The 27,679-nt window shown below is 33.1% G+C and overlaps 2 protein-coding genes across 2 annotated transcripts; both read left to right on the top strand.

Annotated features, from left to right (window-relative positions):
• The first annotated feature begins 1,220 nt into the window (after positions 1-1,220).
• LOC112022752 (uncharacterized) lies at positions 1,221-5,324 on the top strand. Its single transcript, XM_065764229.1, has 3 exons — positions 1,221-1,717; positions 3,430-3,607; positions 4,704-5,324. Exons 1-3 carry the CDS (start codon positions 1,463-1,465, stop codon positions 4,913-4,915), a joined length of 645 nt encoding a protein of 214 aa, XP_065620301.1. The 5' UTR covers positions 1,221-1,462; the 3' UTR covers positions 4,916-5,324.
• An 18,152-nt stretch (positions 5,325-23,476) lies between these two features.
• LOC111983060 (uncharacterized) lies at positions 23,477-26,894 on the top strand. The gene is made up of 4 exons (XM_024014714.2): positions 23,477-23,643; positions 24,240-24,467; positions 25,834-25,984; positions 26,165-26,894. Exons 1-4 carry the CDS (start codon positions 23,590-23,592, stop codon positions 26,674-26,676), a joined length of 945 nt encoding a protein of 314 aa, XP_023870482.2. The 5' UTR covers positions 23,477-23,589; the 3' UTR covers positions 26,677-26,894.
• The last annotated feature ends 785 nt before the right edge of the window (positions 26,895-27,679 follow it).

Below are 27,679 nucleotides of genomic sequence, written 5' to 3' on the forward strand. Positions count from 1 at the left end.
GAAAAGAGAGTGAACAATTTCTTAAATAATGCTAAACAGAAAATAATTTTATGCAAAATCGTATAAATAGTTTATACAGAAAATAGTGAATAATTTTTATGAGAAAACAATGAACAATTTTAATTAATGTAGAAATTAAATTCATATTTTGAAATTAAAATCTCTATATTTTACAATGCTTCTGTTTAAATAAATAAAAACATAAAAAAAAGCCACTTACTTTTATCTTTATGTTTATTTGTCGATTATCCCCAAACAAAAAACAAAAAAAAAAAAAAAAAAAAGTTTACATAGTACTCGAGTTTGGTAAACTCGAGTACTGTGTAAATTTTTTTTTTCCATTTTATTTATAAAACGTACTCGAGCCTGGTATACTCGAGTATTGTGTTGCATGGAACTCGAGTTTACCAAGCTCGAGTACCACATAATTTTCAAATTCCAGCTCAGCAGCGCCACGGTGGCAAAATTGAGAGGAACTCGAGTTTCTGAAACTCAAGTTCTTGAAAAAGTGGTAGTTTTCTATTTATTTCCGAAACAGTGTTTTTTTCCTAAAAATTTCAAAAATAAGTGGTATTGGGCCATTTTGGCCTGCTTTTTATTGCAAAATATTTGGTCTTCCTCAATTATACAAAGTTGCTTATTTTGTCATGAGGTGTGCATACTTTTTTTTTTTTTTTTTTTAATTCAAGATAAAATTTCTACTTTAACATAATCTGAGTGTATATGTGTGTGACGCTTCCTCCTAAATATTTGAACTTCGACCCTTACCCCTACATTTCACAAGTACTTATACTTGTAGAGTGACCATCGCACTGAGGATGTGCAGCGGTTGCATACATGGATTATGAAGCAATGTTATGAAGTGATGTAAATAATTATAACACATTGAATGAATTCTGTTATAACTAACATCCATAGAAACTTTGATTAATAATTGTTAATTTCTCTTAATTTGTTAATAATTATAAAATTGGAATTTTTTTTCTTCATTATAGTGATTTTAATATTTCGAGAAGGCAATGACCATCAAAATTATCCAAAAATTAGTTGTACTATCTCTTTGATTTTTTTTTTTTTTAAGTGCATGACATTATTTTTTATAACTCACATTTAATAGTTTTAGCAACTAGTTATAAAACTATTTATATGTTTAATTTGAAAAAGGAATATTATTACATATTACCAAAAAAAAAAAGAAGAATATTATTAAATTATTACTTAGAAAAGTTGCGTGACTTAAACTTCACAAGAATCTCTCAATCGCCAAAAGCGACAGGCAAAGTTTCCAGTCCCCTCTATGAGAATTCTGGAAATTTCGAAACGGGTTTGAAATCTCCACCTCACTTCTCTCTCTCTCACTCTCAATCTGAAACTCGAAACGATCACAGAGTCAGAGTGCATACCTTGTAACTGGAGCTTGATTTGATTTGATTTGATTAAATCCGACGCTGTTTACAGAATCATGTCAATCCCACCCGGCTCCTCTTCCTCTCAATTCACTTACACCAACACCGCAGCCGCCACCAACGCCGCCGCCGCCGCCGCCGCCTCCTCCTACTTTCCAACTCCCTTTCACCTACAGCACTCCGCCGCCGCCGCCGCCGTAACCGCTCCGTCTCAGTACCCCGCTCCCTACGTCGGCCCCACTCCTCCCCCCGTCGTCTATCCCGCCGCCCCCGCCGCCGCTCCCGTTTACTCCCTCCCTCAATACCACCAGGTACATATATAGATTATATGTATTTATGTATTTGTATGTGACATGGGTTTTGGTTAATTGGTTTAGTTTTGGTGTTAGGCTGTCTCTAAATCTGGTTTTCTGTGTCAATTTCTATGTGGGTTTTGAGAATTAATATGTATGCTTGTATCTATGTGAATGATTTGAGGGATTTTTTTTTTTTTTTTTGGGTGACATGGGTTTTGGTTAACTTGTTTAGTTTAGTGATTTTTGTTGGGTTTGGCATGTGGTTTTTTGAGGATTGATGGATTTTAGTTGGTTTGGTTGTAGTATTTTTATTTATTTTTGATAATTCAGAATTTCATTGAAACAAAAGAAACAACTTTTACACAGTGCTGGCCTTTTATAAACACAAGGAAGCAAGGTGCAACAACTAATAGAACATGAGAGTGCTAGCTCTAACCTCTAACTAAACCTTCTTTGATTCTAATGTAACTTTTTATACACAAACTAGCTAACTTACAGAGAGAGGCTCTTATGTTTATTCCTTTTGGGTTGCTAATGTCCCCAGCAGACCATGTCCTCCCAATTTGTGGGAATTCCACTCACTAGGCAAAGAGCCATTGCATGCTTCTAAATTTTTTTTTGTTTTTGATAACGAGGAACCCCCTCAAGGTATGGGCCAGTGGGATCACCCCTGAGGGGCCTGGATGCCTACACACCCCCACTGAGCAAGCATCGAGTAAATCTTCAGCTAGGAGTCGAACCAGAGACTTCTGGGTTTACAGTTAGTCCAAACACTTTCCCTTACCGCTGAGGCACCCTGGGTGGGGGCCATTACATGCTTCTAGATTCTCCTTTGAGAAGGGGCATTCAAAGAACAAAAGGTTCCTTCTCTCCATAAATCTTTTGCAGAACGTGTAATTGCTGTCCTCACTTAGACCCCATTGCACTTGCCTGGATTTTGTTGATAATCTGTCTTTAAAAACTAGCCAACCAATGAAACTATGATCGGAAATTGCACTGCAGACTTCTTCTTCTTCTTCTTCTTCTTTTTTTTTTTTTTTTTTTTTTTTTTGGTTTCTTATTTTAGCCCAAGTTGCAGCACAATTGAAACACCATTTGGGGAAGCTGACCAGATAGCTTTATCTGAATGTGATCATTAGACCTTGCTAGCTTCCACCTCCACTCTTTATTCTTCAAGACTGTTTTTAGCTTAGCTTCATCATACGCCACTCTACTTCCATAAAATTGGATCAAGACCCCTTCTGGATACATCTATTCTGCCATAAGAAAATGTTTCTGCCATCCCCTATTTCATAACAAAGAAACTGCCTAACCATATCTCTAATCTTAAGCAATTTTTGGGGTTTTATTAGTTAAATTTTAATGGATGATAAAAACAGGAGATAAGAAGAAAACTTATCTACAAAATAAAAAGGGAAGTACAAAAACTAAACATCAATGATTTTTGAATTACAGTCTTTACCACAATTTTTTTGAAAACATTTTAGTTAAATTTGATGTATATATTGTAGCTTTTTTTCTTGTGTGACATGAAATCAATTTTTTTTAATGGTTGGGAAGACCGCCAATCTGTCTGTAGCCAAAAGAAAGGAGAATTAAATCGTGCGGATGGGTCTTTGAGTTTATTCCTACCCAAAATCAAATTAAAAAGTTTCTGATCTTTGTTTTATCTTTTCTTTATAAATAAATATTATATTTGTATAGTTAAAAGTGCTGTATTTGAACAGGCCCAACAATTGTTTCAAAGGGATGCACAAACGATTACACCAGAAGCACTTGAGAGCGTAAAGGCTGCCCTTGCAAGCAGTGAGATTGAGCACAAAGCAGAAACCAAGAAGAAAGCAGTTCCTCGCAAAGCTGCTGGACAAGCTTGGGAGGACCCGACACTAGCAGATTGGCCAGAAAGTATGAATTATTTCGCCCTTCTCTTATTCACTATGTGTTGTTCAATTAATTGATATACTAGTGCTCATTTGGGATAACTTATTTTCATTTGTTTATTTGGCTTAAAAAATAGGCTGGGAAAAGTTAAATTGTATCTACTTATTAAAAAAACAATTTAACTGTATCTAGAAAAAAAAAATCTTGAAAAAGGTATACATAAGCCAAAAGCTGAGTAAACTGAATGGTAAACAGGCCCTTAGCGAGCATGCCAACTTATAAAATTGTCACGACCAAGTAATTTTTTATTTTATTTTTAAATTTTATCTCTGTTGGATTGTTTGGTAAAGTGTGCTCAGTTATACAGCATAGAATGACATGAAGGGCAAATGGAAAATCCAGCTTTTATTGTTCAAAGTAATGGCTTCATTACCCATTTCAACGAGTAGTTTTGGTGATAGAAAATAATTTGTCATGGCAAAAAGATCCAAATAGAGTAATGTTAAAGTATGTGGAGTGTAATTCTACCCCAAAAGGCACTTCAATGTGGGCAGTACAAATAATATGAGAAATGGAAAAGAAGTGGAAATCATCAAAAAGGAGGCCCCTCAATGAAAAGAAATTTGCCTATGGTATAATCATTTCTAGATGATACTATCAATCCAGTTCACTTAAAATTCACTTCTTGTAAAACGAACTAGTACTTGGATAAACAATCTGAAAAGTAACTCCTAATGAGCTTTCTGATTGTGCATTGTCCAAATATGTACTGATGATTGGTTTCAGCTGAACTTTGGATAAGTCTGATCCTTTATGCATTCTTAGATTAGGACCCCTGCCCTTTTTTATTATTTATTTTTTATTTTAGGTGTTTGAACTGTCTTTTAAGGAGTTAGATGGTTGTTTAACATGATTTGGCTTGCCATGGTTTCCTCTCTAAGGAAATAACAACCCCATCCTGGGCCTTAAAAGCTATATATATATATATATTTGTATGTATGTATGTATGTATGTTTTAAACTTGTATTTACTCACATAATTGTTATGTTGATATTAGTTACTCCTATTTTTTTGGCTGGATGAATCTCTCATGTCATTTAGCTGTGTTGGCATTTTGTAGATGATTATCGCCTCTTTTGTGGTGATCTTGGTAATGAGGTGAATGATGATGTTCTTTCGAAAGCATTTTCACGATTCCCTACCTTTAACATGGCTAAAGTAAGTTCTATGTCATTCTTTTTTTTCTATTCTTTTATTATCGGCCTATGTTTGCTTGGTGTGAATATTTTGCATTTCCTCTTCAGATTTTTGTTTGAAGCGCACAGAGCATAAGGTAGGTCTTGTCTGCAATTTACATTCCAGTTAGACATTTAACCATGAGTAGCTTGCAAGTTGCAAATTAATGAAGCAATTTATCCTATCTAGTGTTGTTTGTTATCTAAAGGGTAAAATGCAAAAAGATCCCCTGGGGTTTGGACCAAGTTGCAAAAAGACCCCTTGTACTCTCAATTTTATGTTATGGACCCTTGAATTTGAGAAATTATGAAATCGAACTCACTGTTACATTTTGATTAATGATGTGGATGGAAATCAAGCATGTGCCATTGATGTGATGAAGTTTTTGTATATTCATTTCTATCTCAGATTAAAATTTAAAAGCTTTTGAGTGGAGTTGTGGTGTGCCTTTGTGTTAGAACTTCTTTCCCTCTCCCTTGTGTGTGTGTGTGTGTGTGTGTGTTTGTTTCTATAAAAAAAAAAAGATTAAAATTAAAAAAAGAAAATCATTTAAAAAAATTATTATTATTTTCTTTCATATCCCATGTAAGAAATAAACCCAAGCAATCTCCTCTAATCCTCTCTCACCCCAGACTGCACTGGCCACTTCAAATTCACTGACTGCTCTAAATTTTTTCGTCAATTACTACTATTCCTAGAAGGAAAGAGACAGAGAAAGAGAATGAATTCAAAATTACAAACAAACCTCTCTCTCTCTCTCCCCTTCATGTTTATTTAATCTTTGTAATTCTTTTGGTTAAAGGTTTTTGATTTTTCTTGTTTTAGGTTTTGGATTACGAAAGGGCCTATCTTGCTCAGTTTTTCGCGTAGATTCCGATTTTGGACTCCGTTTCTTCATTTGAAGCTCCAAAATTGGTCAATTGGCACATTTTTCGTTGTGGTTTCTTCAAAGGCATTCTTCAAGGCATCTCCAAGTGATCTTCTCATGCTTATCCAACCTCAAGCCTTCATCGAGCTTCCGCCTTGAGTTTGAGGGAGGGTGTTAGAGATATATATTAGACAGATATTAGCCCAATGTAATAGGCCCAAGCCCAGTCTTACTTGTACTAGTAGTCTAGGTTATTGTACTACACTCACACACAATGAAGATGTAGCCCTTAAGGGATTCCTCCGTGGATGTAGGCCATCAAGGCTGAACCACGTAACCCTCGTGTTCTTGATGTTCCTATTCTATGCTTCCTCTTCCACATCCACTCTAGCATACACAACATGGTATAACACATTGCGTTTGATAATATTCTCCATTTAACATGGTATCAGAGCTAATATATATCTCTAACATCTTTCAATCTTTAACCTAGCTCCGATCCGATGGTCTTCTACAGCAAACCCTACAATCAAATTAAATTTTGATGGTGCAATCTTTCAAGAGTCCAGTGAAGCAAGCCTAAGGGTGGTAGCTGAAGACTTTATGGGTTTTGTTTTGGCTTCTTTGGTGGAATAAGTCCTGTTGCCCCATTCAATTGCTGAGTTAGAAGCTATGGCAGCTGTGTGTGGTCTAAATTTTGCTAAGGAACTCAGCCTCTCGTTCATTATTTTGGAGGATGATTCAGAGGTTATTATCAAAGCTCTGCATAGTAATGAAGATTCTCTTATCTCATTCAGTCACCTTATTGTCGAGGCAAAGCTTATCTTCAATTTCCTTTTGTTCAATAACATTTAATCACGTTTGTAGACAAGGTAATACTATAGCTTATAATATTATTAGACATGCTAGACATGTTAACAATTTCTCTATGTAAATGAAGGATATTCCTCTACACATCAATAATGTACTTTTAGCTAATGTTAGATAGTTTCTTTAATAATATGAACTGGTTTCCTTCTTAAAAAAAAAAAGGTTTAGTATCATAAATTAACATAGATCATTATATTGAGTGAGTATGTTAATAATATTAATCACTATTTACTAAAGTACATTTCCTTAAATCTTGAAAGTTTGGTAGTATCTGGTATCTATGTACAATTGGATAGCAAACTTACCTACGGGTATGATGTTTGGTTTGACTCCTCACCTCACCTATTTGCTTTTCTAACTAAGAAAACAATTATTTAATATCTAGATTTGAATATTTCATCAAATGCTGTTCAACTTAAATTCCAAAGAATTTAAACTTATATGGTTGACATTAAAGTATAAATTTATCAACTTATGCTTTCCTATTTTTTAATATTGTTGAACTTTGACACATTTTTAAACATAAATATCTTTTTAAACATAAACTATTATTTTAAACATAAGAAAGACGTTATTACTAAGACATGAAAATAATTATAGATCTTCTAAACAACAAACCACCCATATAGTATTTAAATTTAAAATGTTTGAACAAATGATGTTCAATTTATGTTCAAATGAATTCAAACATTTATGGGTGACATCACATTGAATCTGTAATAGGTTTATTTAGGCTAGAAAAACAAATATGAGAAAACCTAATTGTAACATGACTAGTCTTTTTATGGTATAAAGTAGATGTGACTAATACTTTACTGAGGTCATAACGTAGAATTTCATAAAAAAATACTATAGTTTGTGACAACAAATTCCATGAGGAACATTGTTGTTCGCGATTAGTGGTTGCGGATGATTGGCCAAGGATAACATCACACTAACTAAAGGTAGTGCTGAAGGTAGTGCTCTAAGTATTACATGCCTTATTTGTTGACATTGTTTGGATATAATTTTTAATTTTTTTAGGTTGCATTTGTAAACACTAGTGGTTGCGGATGATCAATCGCGTGAGTAAGGATCCATCCTTTGGACATGTCAAAGTAGCATTGGGGAAGTGGGGGACAATTCCTTTTACTTTTACCTTGGCCAAATTTCAAATCTCTCACTCTTTGCTCATTCTTAAGAAGGTCTTCTTCATCCGTGGGCTTATAACCAAGGCCCAATGAGGAGTAACAAATTGCTAATATGGAAATTTTAGGATCATGGTATGGATTGACTCAAACTCAAAAGTTAAAACCAAACAATGTTACTTAAATCGTTCTCTTTGTATTGGATTTTCAAGATTGGCACATCACAGCCTAGTATCTTGGTGCCTTGCTTGTCTCCAGGGATTATTATAATGTAATTCCTATAGGGAACCAAGCCTCTGTCTTATTTTTATGGATCAATGACCAATTGACCATGAGTGTTCAAGGAGCATGTTGAAGCAGGCAAATATCCTTGACTTAGAATTCGATGTCTTGTGTAATGGGTGCCACTTCGATACTAAAGTGTAACCTCTCTTAATACTTTTTCACCTTGTGTTGCCATAGCCTTGGACACATTGACTAGTGGGTACAAAAAAGTCTACAATTTCAAGGCAGTAGCCACTAGTAGTGCACAATCGACAAACATTGAGAATGCTTCTATTGTGTATAAACACCACCAATAAATTGAGAAGCTTTACTCTTGATGGATCAAGTAATTGTAGTTTAGGCTTTGGGGGCTGTGTAAGTTAGAAGATGAATTTGGTCACTTGCTAGTTTTGAGTTTGAGTAGGGACTGACATTAATTTGGCGGGAAAAGTAATCGTTGGGAGAGAGCTTTTATTTTGAGCGAATTTAAATCAACTTTAAGTTGTGGCAAAAGTTGTGGTCCTTACATTACTGTTTTTATTCTCCAAAAAAAGAAAAGAAAAAAAGAGACAACATAGGCTTGGTATATACTTAGGAGTGGGTTGATGATGGGCCCAGGGTTTGTGGTGGCAAATATTGTGGTCCTAGGATTATTATCCTTATTTTCAAAAAAAAAAATGAAAAAAGAAGAGAACCATGGGCTTGGTATGGGCTTAGGACTGGGTTGATGATGGCCCAGTGTTTGTGGGAGAATGGATTCAGATTTATTTAAATGTTTTTTAATCTGGGCCCCTTTGAGTTTGGCATTGACTGAGCAAGTTGGTTTGACCGTGAAGAAGCTATCTGCAAGCTGGTTTGAGTGGAAAAGCTATCTCATCTCATGAGGTCTCATGAGATGAGAAAGTCTAGACGACAGTGACAAGTAAAAAACAATGAAATGAGTTAAAACAAGAAACAATAAGCGAGTTTGCTAGAGGAGTTTGAGTAATGTTATTTGTATTTTTTGAAATACGAGTAAATAAAAAAGTGTGTGAAAATATGTGTAATATTGTTTAAAAACTGAAAATAAGTTATTTGACAACTCTACCAAACAGAGTCTAAATTTTGCAACTTAATTATTGCGTAAAATATTGTAAAATTTTTTGTGTTTATACTATCACTCCTTATAAAATATCTTTCTCATAACATGTACAACTCGCGTGTGGCATGCACACATGTTATGACGTAAATTTCTTATAAGACTGTTTCCAATATCATTTTTCTTTTAGTTTAGGTATGTCTGAGTTTGCCATGTTTATAAAATGAAAATTTGGACCCATAGGTTAGGGATGGGATGTTGATCGAGATAGAACCCGCACATGAGTGGGTCTATTAAATTATGTCCAGTTCCACCTTGATTCTTCCTAATTAAGTATTAGTAGCATATGCTGGTTTCACTTGTGGAATCAACGTCTAAATATTTTCCCATCATTTTCTCAATTGCATTGTCCAAAGACTTTTCATTTTAAAAGTGGGTTGTAAACTTGGACCCAAAATTTAGACCAAGGAGGGATTCTTTGAGGAATAAGTGGTGGCATGGCCACCTACTGGCCAAGGGGCTTGCTCTAGAATTTTTTTTTTCCTGTGTGCTTGTGCTGTAATTTTGAATAGGAACGTGTTGTTTGCCATGTCTTTTGCATGTACTCCATAAATGGTTTGCCAAGGCTTTGGTTAAGATTTTTGTGGTCTTGTTTTTGTTGATTATTTTGTCTGCTATCAATTTCCCTAATTGCATATATTTAGTTATTATCAAATTATAAATTACTAGAGCCTTGTGTGATTGTGGTAAAATGAAAACAAAACTTTTACAAATGCTCAATAATTTCTCTAGTATAATCAAAGTGAAGTGTAAAAATGATGTTGGTCGATCAAAATTTACCATTTGAGCAAATTATTAAATAATTGTAAAAATGATGTTGGTCTTTAAAATTTTTTTTAAAAAAAATCCATTTTGAGTGGAGTACGTACCCACTGCCTCCACATAGAAACGATCTATATTGATTTATTCTCCTTGGTGTCACCACGTGGACCTTGCATGACAAACGTGTCTAGTGGGGGAGGTTTATCGATTTGTTATTGTTACGTGTCTGTATATACTTCAAGAAAATCAATCCCAGATCAAAATAAAGCAAGTCACTGTCTTCGGCCACGTCTAGACAATAAAGCAAACAACACAACACAATTCTCATCACAATCAGACAATGGGACATGGTCAAGAGGTCAAGACTAGGACTGAACCACAAGTTGAAATTCAGGTATACTGGATGAATCTCTAGCTCTCTCTGTATATACAATTATATATATATATATATATATGTGGGAACATAGGACACTATAAAATTTCACAATACTTTTACACAACCTTTGTTTTGTTTTGTTTTGAGGTGAGTTTCAGTATAATCTCGATCATTTTATTTTAATCTATGGTGACTAACAACTCAACCTGCAAACGTGTGAAAATGTTACGGGATTTTGTAATCTCTTTTTTTTTTTTGGTTAACTTTTATAGTGTGGGAGACTAATAAATAACCCTGAGTAGCATTTACCCTTGTTTAGTGTGTAATATTACCTTATAAAAAAAGCGTGTATACACACTTTTTAAGTATGTAATATTTCCTTTGTTTAAGTGTGTAATATTGTGTGCTGTAGTTAGTGAAGTAGTAAAGTCTTTTATCATCAAACAATTAATAAAGGGATATAGGGTTCATTTTGATGATAAAGAGCTCTCAAAATAAATCTATAAGTTAAAACTCCTTGTAGGAAAAAAAAAAAGTGTGTAATATTTGTCACTAAAAAAATGACACAATAATCAAATTTGATTGCTTTGCCTTATTACATAATGTTTTGAAGTTAGTTTACAAATTGTAATGACAAAAATTTGGCTTCGGAAAATTGTAGGAAAGAGGTGAAATATTTTTCTTCTATAGGCCAAAAGTTGACAAAGAAGAAGCTCACAGCGCAGACGATGTGCAGCGTTTGTATATTGTGCTGCGGCCAGAGTCCGGTGAGCAGACAGTGGAAGAGAAGCAAGACTCTGATTCAGGCAAGTAAGGAGCCAAGAAGGGGTCTAAAGGGAGTGAAAGTGGCTCTAAAAAGAGCGGAATTGAAGGTGGACATGGTAGCCAGGTGAGACACAGTTTGTTCATTGGTAGACTTATGGATACATGTGATGTGTGTGCATGAAACTTGAGGAGCAACATTACATGTTATCCCAAGTTACAGGCTTTCCGCGCGGGAATTTGAAATTTGGTAATGATTATCGCACAATAGCAAACTCTCAGTACACACTTCCATGTACTGAAATGAAATTGTGTTTTTTCAATTAAAATTGTGAAATTATTTCACCATTTCACAATTTTAATTTTCTAAAGAGTGGATATGGAATATACAATAATGATGAATGTGTAATAACATTTTTCAAATGAGTAAAACTTATGTACAATATTTAAATACTGTTCATTAGGTTCTCTCTCTTAAAATTTTGCCATATGAATCTTTTGTCATTAGATGAAAGTGTATTTTTTAATTAAGTAGCCACATGGCTCAATATTTAGTGGGGAACCTAAAGAATAGGCGAACAGCATGTAAAGTATTATATCTAAATTTTATTATTTTCAAATTATCTCAACTTGAGTAGTGGTTGGTTGGGATATTAATGGTAAACCTACAGAAGAGTGTTTAGGAATAATATCACTGTCTAGAAAATCATATGATGATTTAAGAACGTAGTTTTGTATAAGATAGATTAAGGCCTTATAGCAATAGTACTTTCTTAATTTAGAAACAAAGAAACTGAGCTAATGCCAGATATATAGGGATTAATATCTGATTCTTCCCAAAAATTTGATTTCAACCCCAAAAAAAGTGAAAGAATGGAAAACTTTGTAATCCATCATTGTAAATTGGAAAATACTTCAAGGTACCAATTTTATTAAAAAACTTTACAAAGCAGACAAACTTACATGACAATGAATGTGATTGATTAGTGTCATATTAGCACTATAATAAAGAAATTTATTAATTTCTTTTTTGTGTTGGATTTAAATTTTGACACTATGACTTTGTGAAGTTTATGCAGTAAAATTTGCAATATCTCTTAACATTACTCTCCTAAATTAGGAATTGCTAATAATAATTAGCAAATTTCTTCTTACAACCTAGAGAAAGAGAATTATCGATAATTCCATAATACATCTTGGATTAAGGCAGAGGTTCATTAGGTTCATTAGGAACCATAGATAATTATACTGCGTGAGCATGAAGTAATACCTATCACAATATATATTGAAGCATACCTCTTTAAATATCAAGAATTTGTTGGTAACTTAGCATCAATTTGCAATTAGATTACAAACGTTTTTATGAGTGTAATGTTTGGTTCAACTCCTTACTTTATTTAATTGATTTTTTTTGAAGAAATCCAATCATTTAATACTTAAACTTCAATATTTTAACAAATGTTTTATAGAAAAAATTCTAAAGAATTTAAACTTTTGTGGATAACATCACACTAACACTTAATTATTTGTTAATCTTTGTTGAAATTATTGTACATTTGTAAACATAAACATTTATTTAAACGTATTGTACATTTGTGAAAATAAACATTTGCAATTAAATAAACATCTTGGATTTTACAAGGTTAATGACTCTCTCACTTTTACTTTTTTATACATCAACTTTCATGTTTTAAATGCGGATATTTCCTTTTTACATTTTAAAATGTATACATCAATCCATTATTTGTGGATATTGTGCATAACTGTAGATGTAAAATGAGTGTAAGGGAGTATATTCTCATTTTTTAATGTTCATTTAAGGTGTGAACTAGCACGCATATGAAAAAAAAAATAATGAAGATATGCGCACTATAATGAGTACATATATCCGTGTGTTTGTAATTGTGTATATAAGTGTAGATTTGTACCTAGATATAAATAACGAGTGTGTATATAGTAGTTTGAGTGCATTAGTACTGTGTCCTACTCGATTTTGGTGAATGACGAGCCTAAGGGAGATATTAAACCTTCAAGTGGGATTAGACAAGGCGACCCTTTGTCACCATATCTTTTTTTGCTTTGTTCGGAAGGGTTAAACAGGATGCTCCAAAGGGCAGCTCATAATGACAAAATAAGGGGGTTTTCTTTATGTAAAAATGACCCAAAAATCTCACATCTATTTTTTGCAGATGATAGCCTGGTGTTTTGTCGAGCTATTATGTCTGACTTACAGGAAACCCAAGCCATTCTCTCCTTGTATGAACATGCTTCAGGTCAAAAACTCAACCGGGAGAAAACTTCCATATTCTTTAGCAAGGCTGTGAGTGAAGAAAGAAGGAAGGAGATTTCGGACTTCTTGGGGGTACCGGAGGTTAAAGAATATGAAAAGTATCTTGGCTTGCCGGCGGTGGTTGGAAGGAATAGAAAAGAGAGCTTAAGATACATTAAGGAAAGGATATGGAATAAACTACAAGGGTGGAGAGAAAAACTCTTGTCACAAGCAGGTAGAGAAGTTCTATTAAAGGCGGTGGTGCAAGCAATTCCCACATTTGCCATGAGTTGCTTCAAATTACCGGTGAGTCTTTGCAATGAGATTGAGGCTATGATCCGAAAATTCTATTGGGGGCAGAAGGGGGAGCAAAGGAAGATCCATTGGAAAAAATGGGAAACTCTTTGCAAACCAAAGTTGGATGGAGGCATGGGATTCAAAGACTTGGAGAAATTCAATGATGCTCTGTTGGCTAAACAGGTTTGGAGGCTGTTAAGGGATCAGAATTCTCTATTCTTTCGTGTCTTCAAGGCCAAATATTTTCCTAGGGGTTCGGTTTTGGAAGCTACAACCTCAACCGGTTCCTATGCTTGGCAAAGTATTATGAAAGCAAGGAAAGTTATCGCAAAAGGAATGAGATGGAGGATTGGAGATGGTAAGAGCATTAATATTTACTGTGATAATTGGCTTTTAGGTGGGGGGTCCTCAAAAGTTATTTCCCCACGGGTACCGGAGTTGGAAGGGGCAAAAGTTTCTGCCTTGATTTCCTCTGTTACTGGTACTTGGGATCAAACCTTACTGCATCAACATTTCTTTACCTTTGAAGCCCAACGTATCATGGCTATTCCTTTGTGCCTAACAAACCAGAGAGATGTGATAATATGGCCTGGTTGTCCCAATGGAGAGTATTCGGTCAAATCAGGGTATAAACAATTGTGTGAGGAGGAAAATATTTCAGTGGCATCAGCCTCAGATGGTTCACTCCAGAAATCATTCTGGAAGCGCATTTGGAAGATCCGGGTTCCAAACAAAATAAAAACTTTTCTTTGGCAGGTCTGCTCTAATGCACTACCTACAAAAGTGAATTTGAAGAAGAGAAAAGTCCTTGAAGACACACGTTGTAGTGCCTGCCTCTCAGCGCAGGAAAATACCCTTCACGCCATTTGGGGTTGCGACGAATTACGAGTAGTATGGCACCCCTGTTTCAGCTGGATTAGAACAGAGTACCCGAGCATTACAGAGGTCCAGGAGCTAATCAACCTGGTGGGATGCAAAAGCAAAGGCTGGAACTGTTCGCGGTTGTGGCGTGGTTCATTTGGAATCGAAGAAACAAAATACGGCTCAAGGAACCCAGCTTGGACAAGGAAAAAATCTTCAGTGCAGCGGCGCAATACCTCTCAGATTTTCAGCTAAAGGTCCCGATGAAAGAGGTTAAGGCCCCAACGATCAAGGAGAAATGGAGTCCACCGCCGGGCGAGTCGTATAAAACCAATTATGATGGGGCAGTGTTTGAAGATACGGAAGAGGAAGGGATCGGTGTGGTTGTTCGCAACGCTAAGGGAGAAGTGTTAGCTGCACTTTCAGAGAAAATTCCATACCCTGGTTCGGTGGATTTGGTGGAGGCCCTAGCTGCAAGAAGGGCAGTTCTTTTCATTGTGGAGTTAGGCATATCACAATCAGTTTTCGAAGGGGACTCAGAGGTAGTTTACAAGGCGTTGAAAGCAGGTGATGTGGGCTACTCTTCAATCGGCCAATATGTTAAAGACATTATGTCTATTGTAGGTTCGCTTCGAACCTTTTCTTTCGCAAGATTTTCTTTTCCATTATTAGTCTGGATGGAGCATGTTCATCTAGATGTGATTCCTTTTGTAGTTTCAGATTGCTAGTTTTTTGTAGTTTCATTGTGTTATAGTTTTTTTTTTTTTTTTAATTTAAAAAAAAAAAAACCTAATTCTATATTAAGAAATAAAAAATTGTAGTTTAATTTTTTTTTTTTTACAATACTACTACAGTGCAATTCTACCTTTAGAATTGCACTCTAGCAATATTGCAAAAAAATTTGCAATACTTGGGTTCAGCATACCCTGATGTAGAGCACTTTGGGGGTTAAAATGCCAAATTCTTCTTAGATTTGGCATTAGAGCATCCACATCAATGAATGCAAAATCATGTAAAATAGAAAAGACCCCATTTTTACACATTTTGCCTCAAAAATGCTCTACATCAATGCTTCTAAAAATGTGTAAAAATGTGTATATTTTTAGACGAGCTACATTAACCATGTAAATATACACGGTTATTGTAGCTCGTCCATTCATTATTTTATTAATTTCACGTTTCGCTCCTTTTTTTCTTTCTCTTCTCCGTGCTCAACAAACTCAGTAGCTTCTCCTCTCCTCATCTTCTTCTTTTTCCTCAGATGCACATAAACACACCCACACGCAAACACATCCACACAGAAAAATCAACATAGAGATTCACTTGCTCAAAAACACACACACACACACAAGAGATACACAAACACACCCACACACAAACAAACCCACACGGACAAACAATAAAAAAAACAGATCGGAGCTTGACTGGAACAATCAAAGCTCGTGGGTCCTGCTTGTAGAGATCTGGTCAATGCTTGTGGATCGGAGCTCGTAGGTCTCGCTTGATCGGAGCTTGTGGGTATGGATCTTACCTGATTGGAGCCAGTGAGATCTCAGATCTGATAGGTGCTTGTGGATTGGAGCTCATGGGTCTCGCTTGATCGGAGCTCGTGGTTATGGGTCTTGCTTGATCGAAGCCTGATCGGTGCTTATGGATCGGAGCTAGGTGAGATCGGTGCTTGTGACCGAGATGGTGTGGATCAGACTGAGAGGGAGAGTTGATGTGTTCAGATATGGGTATGGAGATGGGTAGAGAGATGGTTATAGAGAGAGAGCAAGAAATTAGAAAAAATGAGTGAAGAGAGAGAGTGTGTGCGTATGTAAAGGGGTAGTTGAGAGTAATAATAAAAATTTTGAGAAAATTGATTATTTAAATAAAAGAGGTGATAGAATAGATAAACTGATATGAGTGTTTTGTAAAAATAAATATATAAAATAGAAAAAGTAGGCTTCTAGTGTAAAAATGTGTATGTATAATACACGAACTGATGTGATTGCTCTTAGCATTCCCTAGTGCTAATGCACTAAGCATAAGCCACCACCATTAATACATTGAGAAGCGTACTCATGATGGATCAAATAATTGTTGTCTAGGCTTTGGGGGGCGTGTCAATTGAAAGATGAATTTGGTTGCTTAAAGTTATGACTTTGAGTAGGGACTGACACTAAATTGGTAGGGAAAGTAATAGTTGGGAGAGAGTTTTTTTAAAGAAATGATATATCCACGATATTTTTACAACAAATTTTAAGTGATAGATTATTACTAGTTGTTATTGTTAGGATAAAAATGTAATTTTAGCATGAAGTTCAAATTTGAACCAATAATAACTAATCATCTATGATTTGTTGTGAAAATGTTGTAGACGTAGCATCCCTTTTTATTTTGAGTGAATTTAAATCAAGATTGGATTTGGTCATACTCATGCATGTATTTGGTATTTGAGAGATGATGAGGCCTACTAGTTCGTTTCAGCTAATTGGATGAGTAATGCTAAGAGTAGAACTTTCGTCATAATTTACTCATGTGGCAAGTTCTAAGTGGTAGAGTAAAAGTTATGGGTTCATAACTCCACCACTCAAGACCTGTCACGTGAACAAATTCTGACAAAAGTTGTGTTACTAACATTAATTACTTGAATTAGATCCAAGGCACAACCTGAGCTTACTATCTTTGTTCTCCCAAAAAAAAAAAAAAATAAATATAAAAAAAGCTGAAAAATATATTGTGTATGCATTTTTTTTTTTTGGTTTTGTATTTTGTATTTTGTATTTGTATTTTATTTTATTTTGGCTTCTAACTATAACGTAACTGAACTACCAACACTCTTAAGTTTGGTTCAGCCAACCTCCTATAATAATGAGTTAATTAAATTTATGATTAGAAAAGACTTAACATAACTCTAGTTTTATTTTGGGATAAAAAAAGTATGAGAAATAATACAAGCAATTTAGGACAACAAAAAAGATAAACGGTCACATGTTACTACTCCTATAAAATATATATATTACTATGATCACATTAATGAATATATGCTAATTTTTTTTAGATTCATTTTATGTAAGGGAGAGAGAGAGGAATTCAAATCCTAAACATCTTCATCAAAATAACATTTTAAAAAAAAACCATGTATCTAGAGGTCATTGGTGGGCATAACCTAATCTTAAACTAACTGATCAGTTAAAGTAGTATGGTTATAATTATATCCATAAAAAAATATTTTAGTTATCTATACTACTATTTAAGGGGCATTCTCTATTTGGATTTCTCAATTTTGATGCTCAAAATACCCTCAAATTTATCATTTTGTAAAACTTAAATGGTAGGGTTAGACATGTAAAAAAAAAAATTCACATTCAAACCCATGTTCAAATGTTTCTCCAAAAAAAAAAAAAAAAAAAAAAAAAAAACCAGTTTCATTCTATAACAAAAGTTTCTGATAACTCCCATAAAAAAAGAAAGTTTCGGATAAAAAAAAAAAAAAAAAACTTTCAATTCTATAACAAAAGTTTTGGAAAACTACTCTGCTAAAAAAATTGAAAGTTAAAAACAAATCCAAAAAACTTCAAATATCGCATCCAGACCCAACCCACGATTAGATTCTCAAAAAAAAAAAAAAAAAAAGGTTATCTTTGACAAGAATTTCAGATAATTACTCTACTAAAAAACTAAAGTTAAAAAAAGATTAAAAAAAATTTCAAATACCACATCCTAACCCAACCCATGTTCAGCCCTATCCAAAGAAAAAAAAAAAACCGTTCAGATTCTTTAAAAAATTAATAATAATAACTAGCCTCTAAGTACGCGCGTGCTCAGAGGCTCTTCTATTTTTTTGGGTAAGGGTTAATTTAGAATATTTATTATAATTTGGGTTTACTACATTTTCTAATCATAAAAAAAATCTAGGGGTGTGATGAAAAATTATTTCTCCACACATGATACTCATCACACCCCTAAGTTTTTTTTGTGATTAGAAAATGTAGTAATCCAAAATTATAATAAATGTTCTAAATTAACCATTACCCAAAAAATAAAAGAGCCTCTGAGCACGCGCGTGCTTAGAGGCTAGTATATATAATGGGTTTTTCTAGATAACGATGGTTAATATATAATGGGTTTTTCTAGATAACGATGGTTAATTTTTTTTTTTTTTTTTTTAACTTCACTTTCCTTACTCATGTTTTCTAATAATGTAATCTAATAATAAATTTATCAAAATTCACATATAATAAAAAGATATTTAGTTAAGTTGTAGCCTTAATCTATAACCAAATTTGTAGTCAATTTTTTTTTTTAAATTATTTGAAGTAATCTATAAAATAGTTTTGTTTTTTTTTTTTTTTTTTGGGGCAATGGTTAATTGGCTTATTTATTCATATGAAGATAAGTTGTATAACAAACAAATTAACCATCATTATTAGAAAAACCCATTATCTATACTACACGTTTGTCTATTAAGATTTATCTGTTTTTTTTTTTTTTTTTTTTTTTTTTTTTTTTTTTTTTTTTTTTTTTTTTTTNAAAAACTTGGGCTTGAGTAAAGGTTAATTAGAACATTTATTATAATTTGGATTATACATTTTCAATCACAAAAAAAAACTTAGGGGTGTGATGAGTATCATGTGTGGAGAAATAATTTTTCACACACACCCTAGATTTTTTTTTTTTTTTTTTTTTTTAACTTCACTTTCCTTACTCACATTTTCTTTTGTAAAAAAAAACATCTCACGTTTTCCTCTCTTTTTTCTTTCAAATCTCTTCCATATTTTAGGGGGAAAAAAAAAGTCTTCTACTATAAAACCACTACTATAACTTCTCCATCCATATCCTTATATTTAGGCACTAACATATTTGATTTTGAAAGAAAATAAAAGGCTAAATTTTAAAAAAAATTAAAATATTAAGGTGGGGAATTGGTGTGACCCTATCCTTATTTAAAAGTTTATCAAAAAAAGAAAAACTACACGTTTAAAAAAATCTCATGTTCTATCCATGTACTATTTAAAAAAAAAAATCCCCCTTTCTATCCCACGTTAAAAATCTACCCAACCACCTGATACATGGCTTGCATTTTTGGATTGGGATTTGGATGCTTCTACTAATTTTTACAATAGTTGAGTATCCAATGTGTTTAAAATTGACAAACTATGATTATCAATACTTATATTGCATTTTTATAAGGTACATAAGTAAATTAATAAGTTTTTTGTTAAAGGAAATGCTCCTAGAAAGATCCTAAAATTTAGTAACTACACATCCACTTTTTTTCCCCCTTTTTGGTGTTGTTGATGTTGTTCTTTTTTTCAACTTTTATGTATGGCAGTTATCATTTTTTGTCTAATCCTAAAATGTAGTTTGTTAATCCTAAAATTTAGCCATATACTACACATCCATAACATAAGTAAATAAAAGCTTAAATTTCAAATTTTATGGCAGGAAATACACATTTCTTTTGGTGTTGTTGTTCTTTTTTAAAAAATTTTATAACATTTATCAATTTTTGTTTAGTCCAAAAATTTAGTTTTTTAGTCCTAAAAGTTAGCCACTTATTACACATCCATAACAAAAGTTAAAAATAGTTGAAATTTCAAATATATCAACAACCTTTAAAACTGGAAAAGGTACGTAACATTTTTTATGAAGTAGTAAATTAATACTTATGGAAAAAAATTTAAATTGAATTTGACATAGAATTATACAAATGATAAATATAGTTTCTATTACAAAAGAAATTTTTTTACAACAATTTCTTAGATAACAACCACTTTATGTTAGGTTTAATACATATAATAATTCTTATAAAGTCTCTCACCCGAACTTATCTAATATTCCATTCCAATGACTCCTCAATGCAATCCAAAAAATTTATGCATACGTGAACCTGAGAGAGATAAAAGAATTAGGGTTAAACCAAATATTAAAAAAAAAAAAAAAACTTTAATCAACAAACCAAAGTTAGCATGTGTGTTATTAAAGATAATAGCATAAGTTTGTTAAAGTTTGTGTTTGATTTAAATTTTGATGAGATCATTTTCCTTGAAAATCCTATTAAAATTGTTCAAAATAAAGATAAATATTTTTTAGAATTTAACTCTATCGTGGACTCTTTAAAATCTTATCACCACATCATCAACTATTTAAATAAATAAATAAAAGAGAGTTAACGTGATACATAAAAAATAAAAAAATAAAAAAAAGAAGGTAGAAATCAAGGTTGCTACATACCTAAATAAAAAAATAAAAAAAATTTAATGCCAAAAACATATACAATGATGGTAAAAAAAATAAAAATAAAAATAAATAAACCTAAAAAAAATTTACAATGATGGTAAAAAAAAAAAAAAAAACTTTCTTAAAAAGAAAAAAAAATACAAAGAAGGAAAAAAAAATACAAAGAAGGAAAAAAAAGTGAGGAAGGAGAAGGAAATAGTAATTAATCATTTATATTTTGACATTAATCAGGGAGTATTGTGGTACCTATTTTTATTTCAATTCAAATTTTTTAAATAAAATGTAAACAAAGGCTACTGAATGAGGTAAGGGAAGTCATACTGTTTAACTGTTTACGAATGATTTTGAATATTTCTTTTGTAGCATAATGCAGCCCTGTCTTTGGATCACAGTACCTACAATATGAAATGACAATTCATTAAGAAGTATAGTGGTAGAGTATATGAAGGAACCATTCATTTCAAAATTACATTTAAGAGAGAGAGAGAGAGAGAGAGAGTTAACATGATACATAAAAAAATAAAAAAAATAAAAGAAGAAGAAGAAGTAGAACGCAAAAAAAGTCAATCATAAACAAAAGAAAACAAAACAAAGAGGAACTTGCAAAAGATAGAACCTGAAAATTTGTTAGAGCCTCTGACAGTAAATGTCTTTAACCTAAAGAAAAAAAAAGGAGGATGTAGACCTAAACTGAATGTCTTCAATTTGAAGAAGAATGAGAGATAAAAAGTGTGATAAAAAACTGTAAAGCGTACGCGAGTTTGTGGGTCTTAAAGTGTAGGAGTTTTAATTTACATATTTATTCTCGTTAGTTGAAAACTTGAAAATGGATATGATAAGAGTATTTTAGGCATAAAAAATGAGGAATCCAAACAAGAAAAACCCCTTAAATAGTAGTATAGATGATTTGTTGTGAAAATGTTGTAGACATAGCATCTCTCTTTATTTTGACTGAATTTAAATCAGGATTGGATTTGGTCATACTCATGCATGTATTTGGTATTTGAGAGATGATGAGGCCTACTAGTTCTTTTGAGCTAATTGGATAAGTAATGCTAAGACTAGAACTTTTGTCATAATTTAATCATATGACAAGTTCTAAGTGGTGAGTAAAAGTTGTGGGTTTATAACTCCATCACTCAAGACATGTCATGTGAATAAATTATGACAAAAGTTGTGTTCCTAACATTAATTACTTGAATTAGATCCAAGGCACAACTTGAGCTTACTATCTTTATTTTCCCAAAAAAAAAAAAAGACAACTTGGGCTTGGTATGGGCTTAGGAGTGGGTTGATGATGGGCCCAGGGTATTGTAGGAGAATGGATTCAGATTTATTTAAATGTTTTTTTATCTTGGCCCAGTGGAGTTTGGCATATCATGGTTGACTGAGCACACTGGTTTGACCGTATAAAAGCTATCCCATCTCATAAGGTCTCATGACACGAGAAAGTCTAAACAACAGTGACAACTAAAAAACAATGAAGTGAGTTAAAATAAGAACCAGTGAAATTTTGTTAACCTAATTATTGTGCAAAATAATGTGATATTATTGTATCTATAACATTACTCTTCATAAGACATGTCTATCATAACATATAAAACCTGTGTGTAGAATGCACACATGTTATGAGATAGATGTCTTGCAAGACTGAATCACAAGATTATTTTTCTTACGGTGGCTTTTGGGTGCAAGGTAGAAATTGCTCAGGCCACTATCAGAATTGTGAGTTTGGGTATGTCTGAGCTGAGCTTGTCACATTTATAAAATAAATTTTGGATCCATAGGTAAGGGAAGGGATGTTGAACGAGATAGTAGAACCCACACATGAGTGGGTCTATTAAATTATGTCCGGTTCCACCTTGATTCTTATGGTTTTTTTTTTTTTTTTTTTGGGTAAAAGATTCTTAAGAATTTGTAGCATATGCTGGTTTCACTTGTGGAATCAATGTCTAAATATTTTCCCATCATATTCTCAATCGCATTGCCCAAAGACTTTTCTTTTTAAAAGTGGGTTGTAAACTTGGACCCAAAATTTAGACCTAGGATGGATTCTTTGAGAACTAAGTTGTGGCCACTGGCCACCTACTGGCCAAGGGACTTGCTCTAGAATATATTTTTCCTGTCTGCTTCTGCTGTAATTTTGAACGTGGTGCTTGCCGTGTCTTTTGCACGTGCTCCATAAATGGTTTACAAAGGCTTTGGTTAAGATTTTTGTGGTCTTGGTTTTGTTGATTATTTTGTCTGCTATCAATATTCCTGATAGTACCATCACACATTTTTGATACGATAGTCACTTTATAAGTATAAATGTTTATGGATTGTGGAAAGATAAGAGCCGGGATTAAAGTTTCTAGGAAAGAGCTTCACACACATACACTTAAATTAAGATAGAGTAAAATTTTTATTTTGTATATAAAAAAAAAAAAAAAAAAAAATCCCTAATAGCTAGTATTTAGTGATTATCAAATTATAAATTACTAAAGCATTGTGTAATCATGGTAAAATGAAAACAAAACTTTTACAAATGCTCAATAATTTCTCTAGAAAGGAGATTGGAAATAAGCCGTACATGATCAAAGTATAGTGTAAAAATGACGTTGGTCGATCAAAATGGACCATTTGAACAAATTATTAAAATAATTTTTTCCTAACCATTGGTCTTTTATTTTTATTTTTATTTTTTTTAAATCCATTTTGAGTAGAGTATGTACCCACTGCCTCCACATCTATATTGATTTATTCTCCTTGGTGTCACCACGTGGATCTTGCTTGAAAAACGTGTCTAGTGGGGGAGGTTTATCGATTTGTTACGTGTCTGTATGTACTTTCCAGAAGAAAATCAATCCCAGATCAAAATAAAGCAAATTAAGTTGAGAGCAAAGTCACTGTCTACCCAATTCCCAGACAAAGCAAACAACACAACACATTCTTATCACAATCTGACAATGGGACAGGGTCAAGAGGTCAAGACCAAGACTGAACCTCAAATTGAAATTCAGGTATTACTGGATGAGTCTCTCAATCTCTACAATTATATGGGAACATAGGACAATAAAATTTCAAAATATTTTTACACCATTTTGTTTTGAGTTGTGGCGAGTTGTGTTTCTGTATAATCTTTATTATTTTATTTTAATCTATGATGATTAACAATTCAACATGTGAATCGTGTGAACATGTGACGAGATTTTGTTGTCTTCTTTGAAATTTCTATTGCTTTTTGTTAACTTTTATACTGTGTTAGACTCATAAATATAATTCCGAGTAGCATTTGCTTTTGCTATAGTGTGTAATTTTGTGGATTGTTAGTTCAACTTATAAAATTTCTATTAGGAATTTGGTTCAATGTCTGCCTATACTAAAAACTAATTAATGTTTTAGTCTGATTATAAAAAACTCGCTTGCTTCCGGATAAAACTCTCTCTTAAAAAAAGTGTGTAATATTTGTTACTAAAAAAATGGTGTAATATTTGTTACAAAAGTAGATGTTTTAAAGTGACACAATAATCAAATTTGATTGCTTGTCTTATTACATAACGCTTTGAAGTTGGTTTACAAATTGTAATGACAAAACTTTGGCTTTGGCAAATTGTAGGAAAGAGGTGAAATATTTTTCTTCTATAGGCCAAAAGTTGACAAAGAAGAAGCTCACAGCGCAGACGATGTGCAACGTTTATATATTGTGCTGCGGCCAGAGTCCGGTGAGAGGACAGTGGAAGAGAAGCAAGACTCTGATTCAGGCAAGGAAGGAGCCAAGAAGGGGTCTAAAGGGAGTGAAAGTGGCTCTAAAAAGAGTGGAATTGAAGGTGGACATGGTAGCCAGGTGAGACACAGTTTGTTCATTGGGAGACTTGGGGATACATGTGATGTGTGTGCATGAAACTTGAGGAGCAACATTACATGTTATCCCAAGTTACTGGCTTTCTGGGAATTTGAAATTTGGTAATGATTATCACACAATAGCAAACTCTCAGTACATACTTTCATGTACTGAAATGAAATTGTGTTTTTTTCAATTAAAATTGTGAAATTATTTTACCATTTCACAATTTTAATTTTCTAAAGAGTGAATATGGAATATACAATAACGAATATGTAATAAGATTTTTCAAATTATCTCAACTTGAGCAGTGGCTGGTACGGATATTAGCGGTAAACCTACAGAAGAGTGTTTAGGAATAATATATCACTGTCTAGAAAATCATATGGTGATTTAAGAATGTAGTTTTGTATAAGATAGATTAAGGTCTTCTAGCAATAGTACTTTCTTAATTTAGAAACAAAGAAACTGGGCTAATGCCAGATATGTAGGGATTAATATCCGATTCTTCCCAAAAATTTGATTTCAACCCCCCAAGAATTAAAGAATGGAAAAATTTGTAATCCATCATTGTGAATTGGAAAATACTTGAAGGCACCAATTTTACTAAAAAACTTTACAAAGCAAACAAACTTACATGACAATGAATGTGACTGATTGGTATCATATTAGTACTATAATAAAGAAATTTATTAATTTCTTTTTTGCGTTGGATTTAAAATTTGACACTATGAGTTTGTGAAGTCTATGTAGTAAAATTTGCAATATCTCTTAACATTACTCTTCTAAATTAGGAATTGCTAATAATAATTGGCAAATTTCTTCTTACAGCCCGAAGAAAGAGAATTATCGATAAATTTCATAATACATCTTGGATTAAGGCAGAGGTTCATTAGGTACCATAATTAGTTTAAGTGTTACCACAAACTGCTTGCTATTTGCATGTGTGTTTGCAGGTGGGCAGTGTGATACTTTCTTAATTAGTTTATGATTGCTTATAGAAGTTTAAGTATGCATCTTAGTGGTTTGTCTAATTGAAGTTTCACATTTCTTCTAATTGAGAAGTAGTTGCTTTGTCATAATGCTACAAGCATACTATACTTTTTCAGATGGTAAGTAAACTTAGTTGGTATTTTTGTGTTTAATTTTTAGTCTTTACATATACTAATTTTAAAAGTCATAATTTTCAGTATTACAAAAGTGGAAACATCAACAATTTGCTTTGCTTAGTTGAAATTGGAAATAATCATGCAACAAATATGGCTAAATTATACTTCATAATGTTTATTTCAGTTATAACTAGGTGGTAACTAGTTGGCATTGATTGCTTTATTTTTATTATTATTATTATTTTTTTATATAATTGTAGGAAGTGAACATTGAGAAGCAACCCTTATTGCGATTTATTGTCATGGGAAGGAAAAGCCTTCCGGATCCAAGCAAGAAAAGTCGACCATATTGGGGTTTTGTCGAGATGGTTACTACCAATATAGAAGATGTGAAGACTGCTCTAAAAGGAGGTAATCCTAAATGGAACTTTCATCTAATCCTAACAAGAAGTAGAGTGGAGACCTGGTTTAAACTCAATATCACATGCTCTGATGTATACCATTTACCAAATGGTGAATTAATCATTTAACTATATATATTCTAATTGTATTTACAATGTTATCCACACAATTCAATATGTTGCATTGCAGAGGAATATGATACTAAAACTAAAGGGCACCGCCGAACCTCTCCTGCAAGAGCATTGGGAGAAGGCATTTACCGCATATTGAGGCACAAGCCTGGAAAGAAAACACACACCCATTTGATTTACAAGCTTGAACTTCCACCCCAAGATGAGAAGAATGAGCCACAGGAGTCGCTTAACATTGAACCGGAAGGTTCATTCCTGATACAAATAAAGAACCCGGATCAGCATGGCACATCCCAGTTCAGAGGGCTACAAAACAAGCGCAAGGCTGTGTTTCCTGCACACCTTCATGGACAGTTTGGACAACTACGGTACTGCCCTGCTGATCCACCTGACTTCTTGAACTACGAAGGATGTGAATTCTTGCTCATATCAGCTTCAGATGACATAGAAGAGGAGTTGGGTTTGGAGCTCAAGACAGAAGGAGAAAGTGATGCGTCTTGTTCTGATTTGGTCAGGACATTTGGAGAGACTGCTTCTACTAGTGCCCTTTTGAAAGGCACCTGGGTTTGAATTGAATCTCTCCCTATCCAGTGCTCTACATACAGATGCAATGCTAGTTGAGATGCTACTACTGCTTCCTTTAGGTTCCATTTTGCTGTGTAGATAATCTTGGTACTAGTTGGGTTATGTAGGTAACTCACGATCATGTATTAGCATGCACAAGAACGCTTTGTATATTTTTGTTTTGTGATTATTAATGTAAAATGGTATCTTTCAGTTTTGTTTTTGTTCGTTTATATTGTCCATAAATCAAATCTGTTGATGTTCAACACTTTCATATTTTTTGGTTCACGCTAGACGCATGCCTTCTGTCTCAATATCTTTTGTTATTAACAAAATATATACATATATATATATATATATATATTGTCTATAAATCAAATATGTTGATGTTCAACACTTCCATATTTTTTAGGTTCACACTGTAGGAAAATAAGGCTAAATGAACAAGTTTGATTCAACAATACAAACCCTAAAAAATTAGCAATGACAAAAATAAATAGATAGAGTTAAAAAGATTTCACAAACTATAAAATCATGCAAAATGCGTTATTTTTAAAGGTTAACTCGTGAACCAAATTGCAGGCTGCTGTTTAATTCTCAACGGGTAGAACCAAATTGGGCTAAAAGGCCTAAGAGAGATTCAAATAAACTTAAGTCCAACCCAAGCACAACTCTAACTCTTAGCCTATTATCTTTCAAGCTATCACTTAAGTGGTGCTGTGGTTTATAAACATACATGAGAACTCATGTCTAACCAATGTGGGACATAAGCACAGTTTAAGAGTTTGAAACACATACTCCAACACACGCTAGACGCATGTCTTCTATCTCAATATCTTTTGTTATTAACAATATATATGTTAACAATATATACACACACACACAAAGCAAGAAAGGAAGATATAAAGGCCGATAGATGAAGAAATAACAGGACAATTTATATATGAATGCATAAAAAAAACTCTTGGGCATTTTAGAGTTGATGTGCTTTGCATTTGATGGCCATTTT

Source organism: Quercus suber, unplaced genomic scaffold, assembly GCF_002906115.3.
Source record: "Quercus suber isolate HL8 unplaced genomic scaffold, Cork oak 2.0 scaffold_546, whole genome shotgun sequence".
In the NCBI taxonomy this organism is placed as follows: Eukaryota; Viridiplantae; Streptophyta; class Magnoliopsida; order Fagales; family Fagaceae; genus Quercus; species Quercus suber.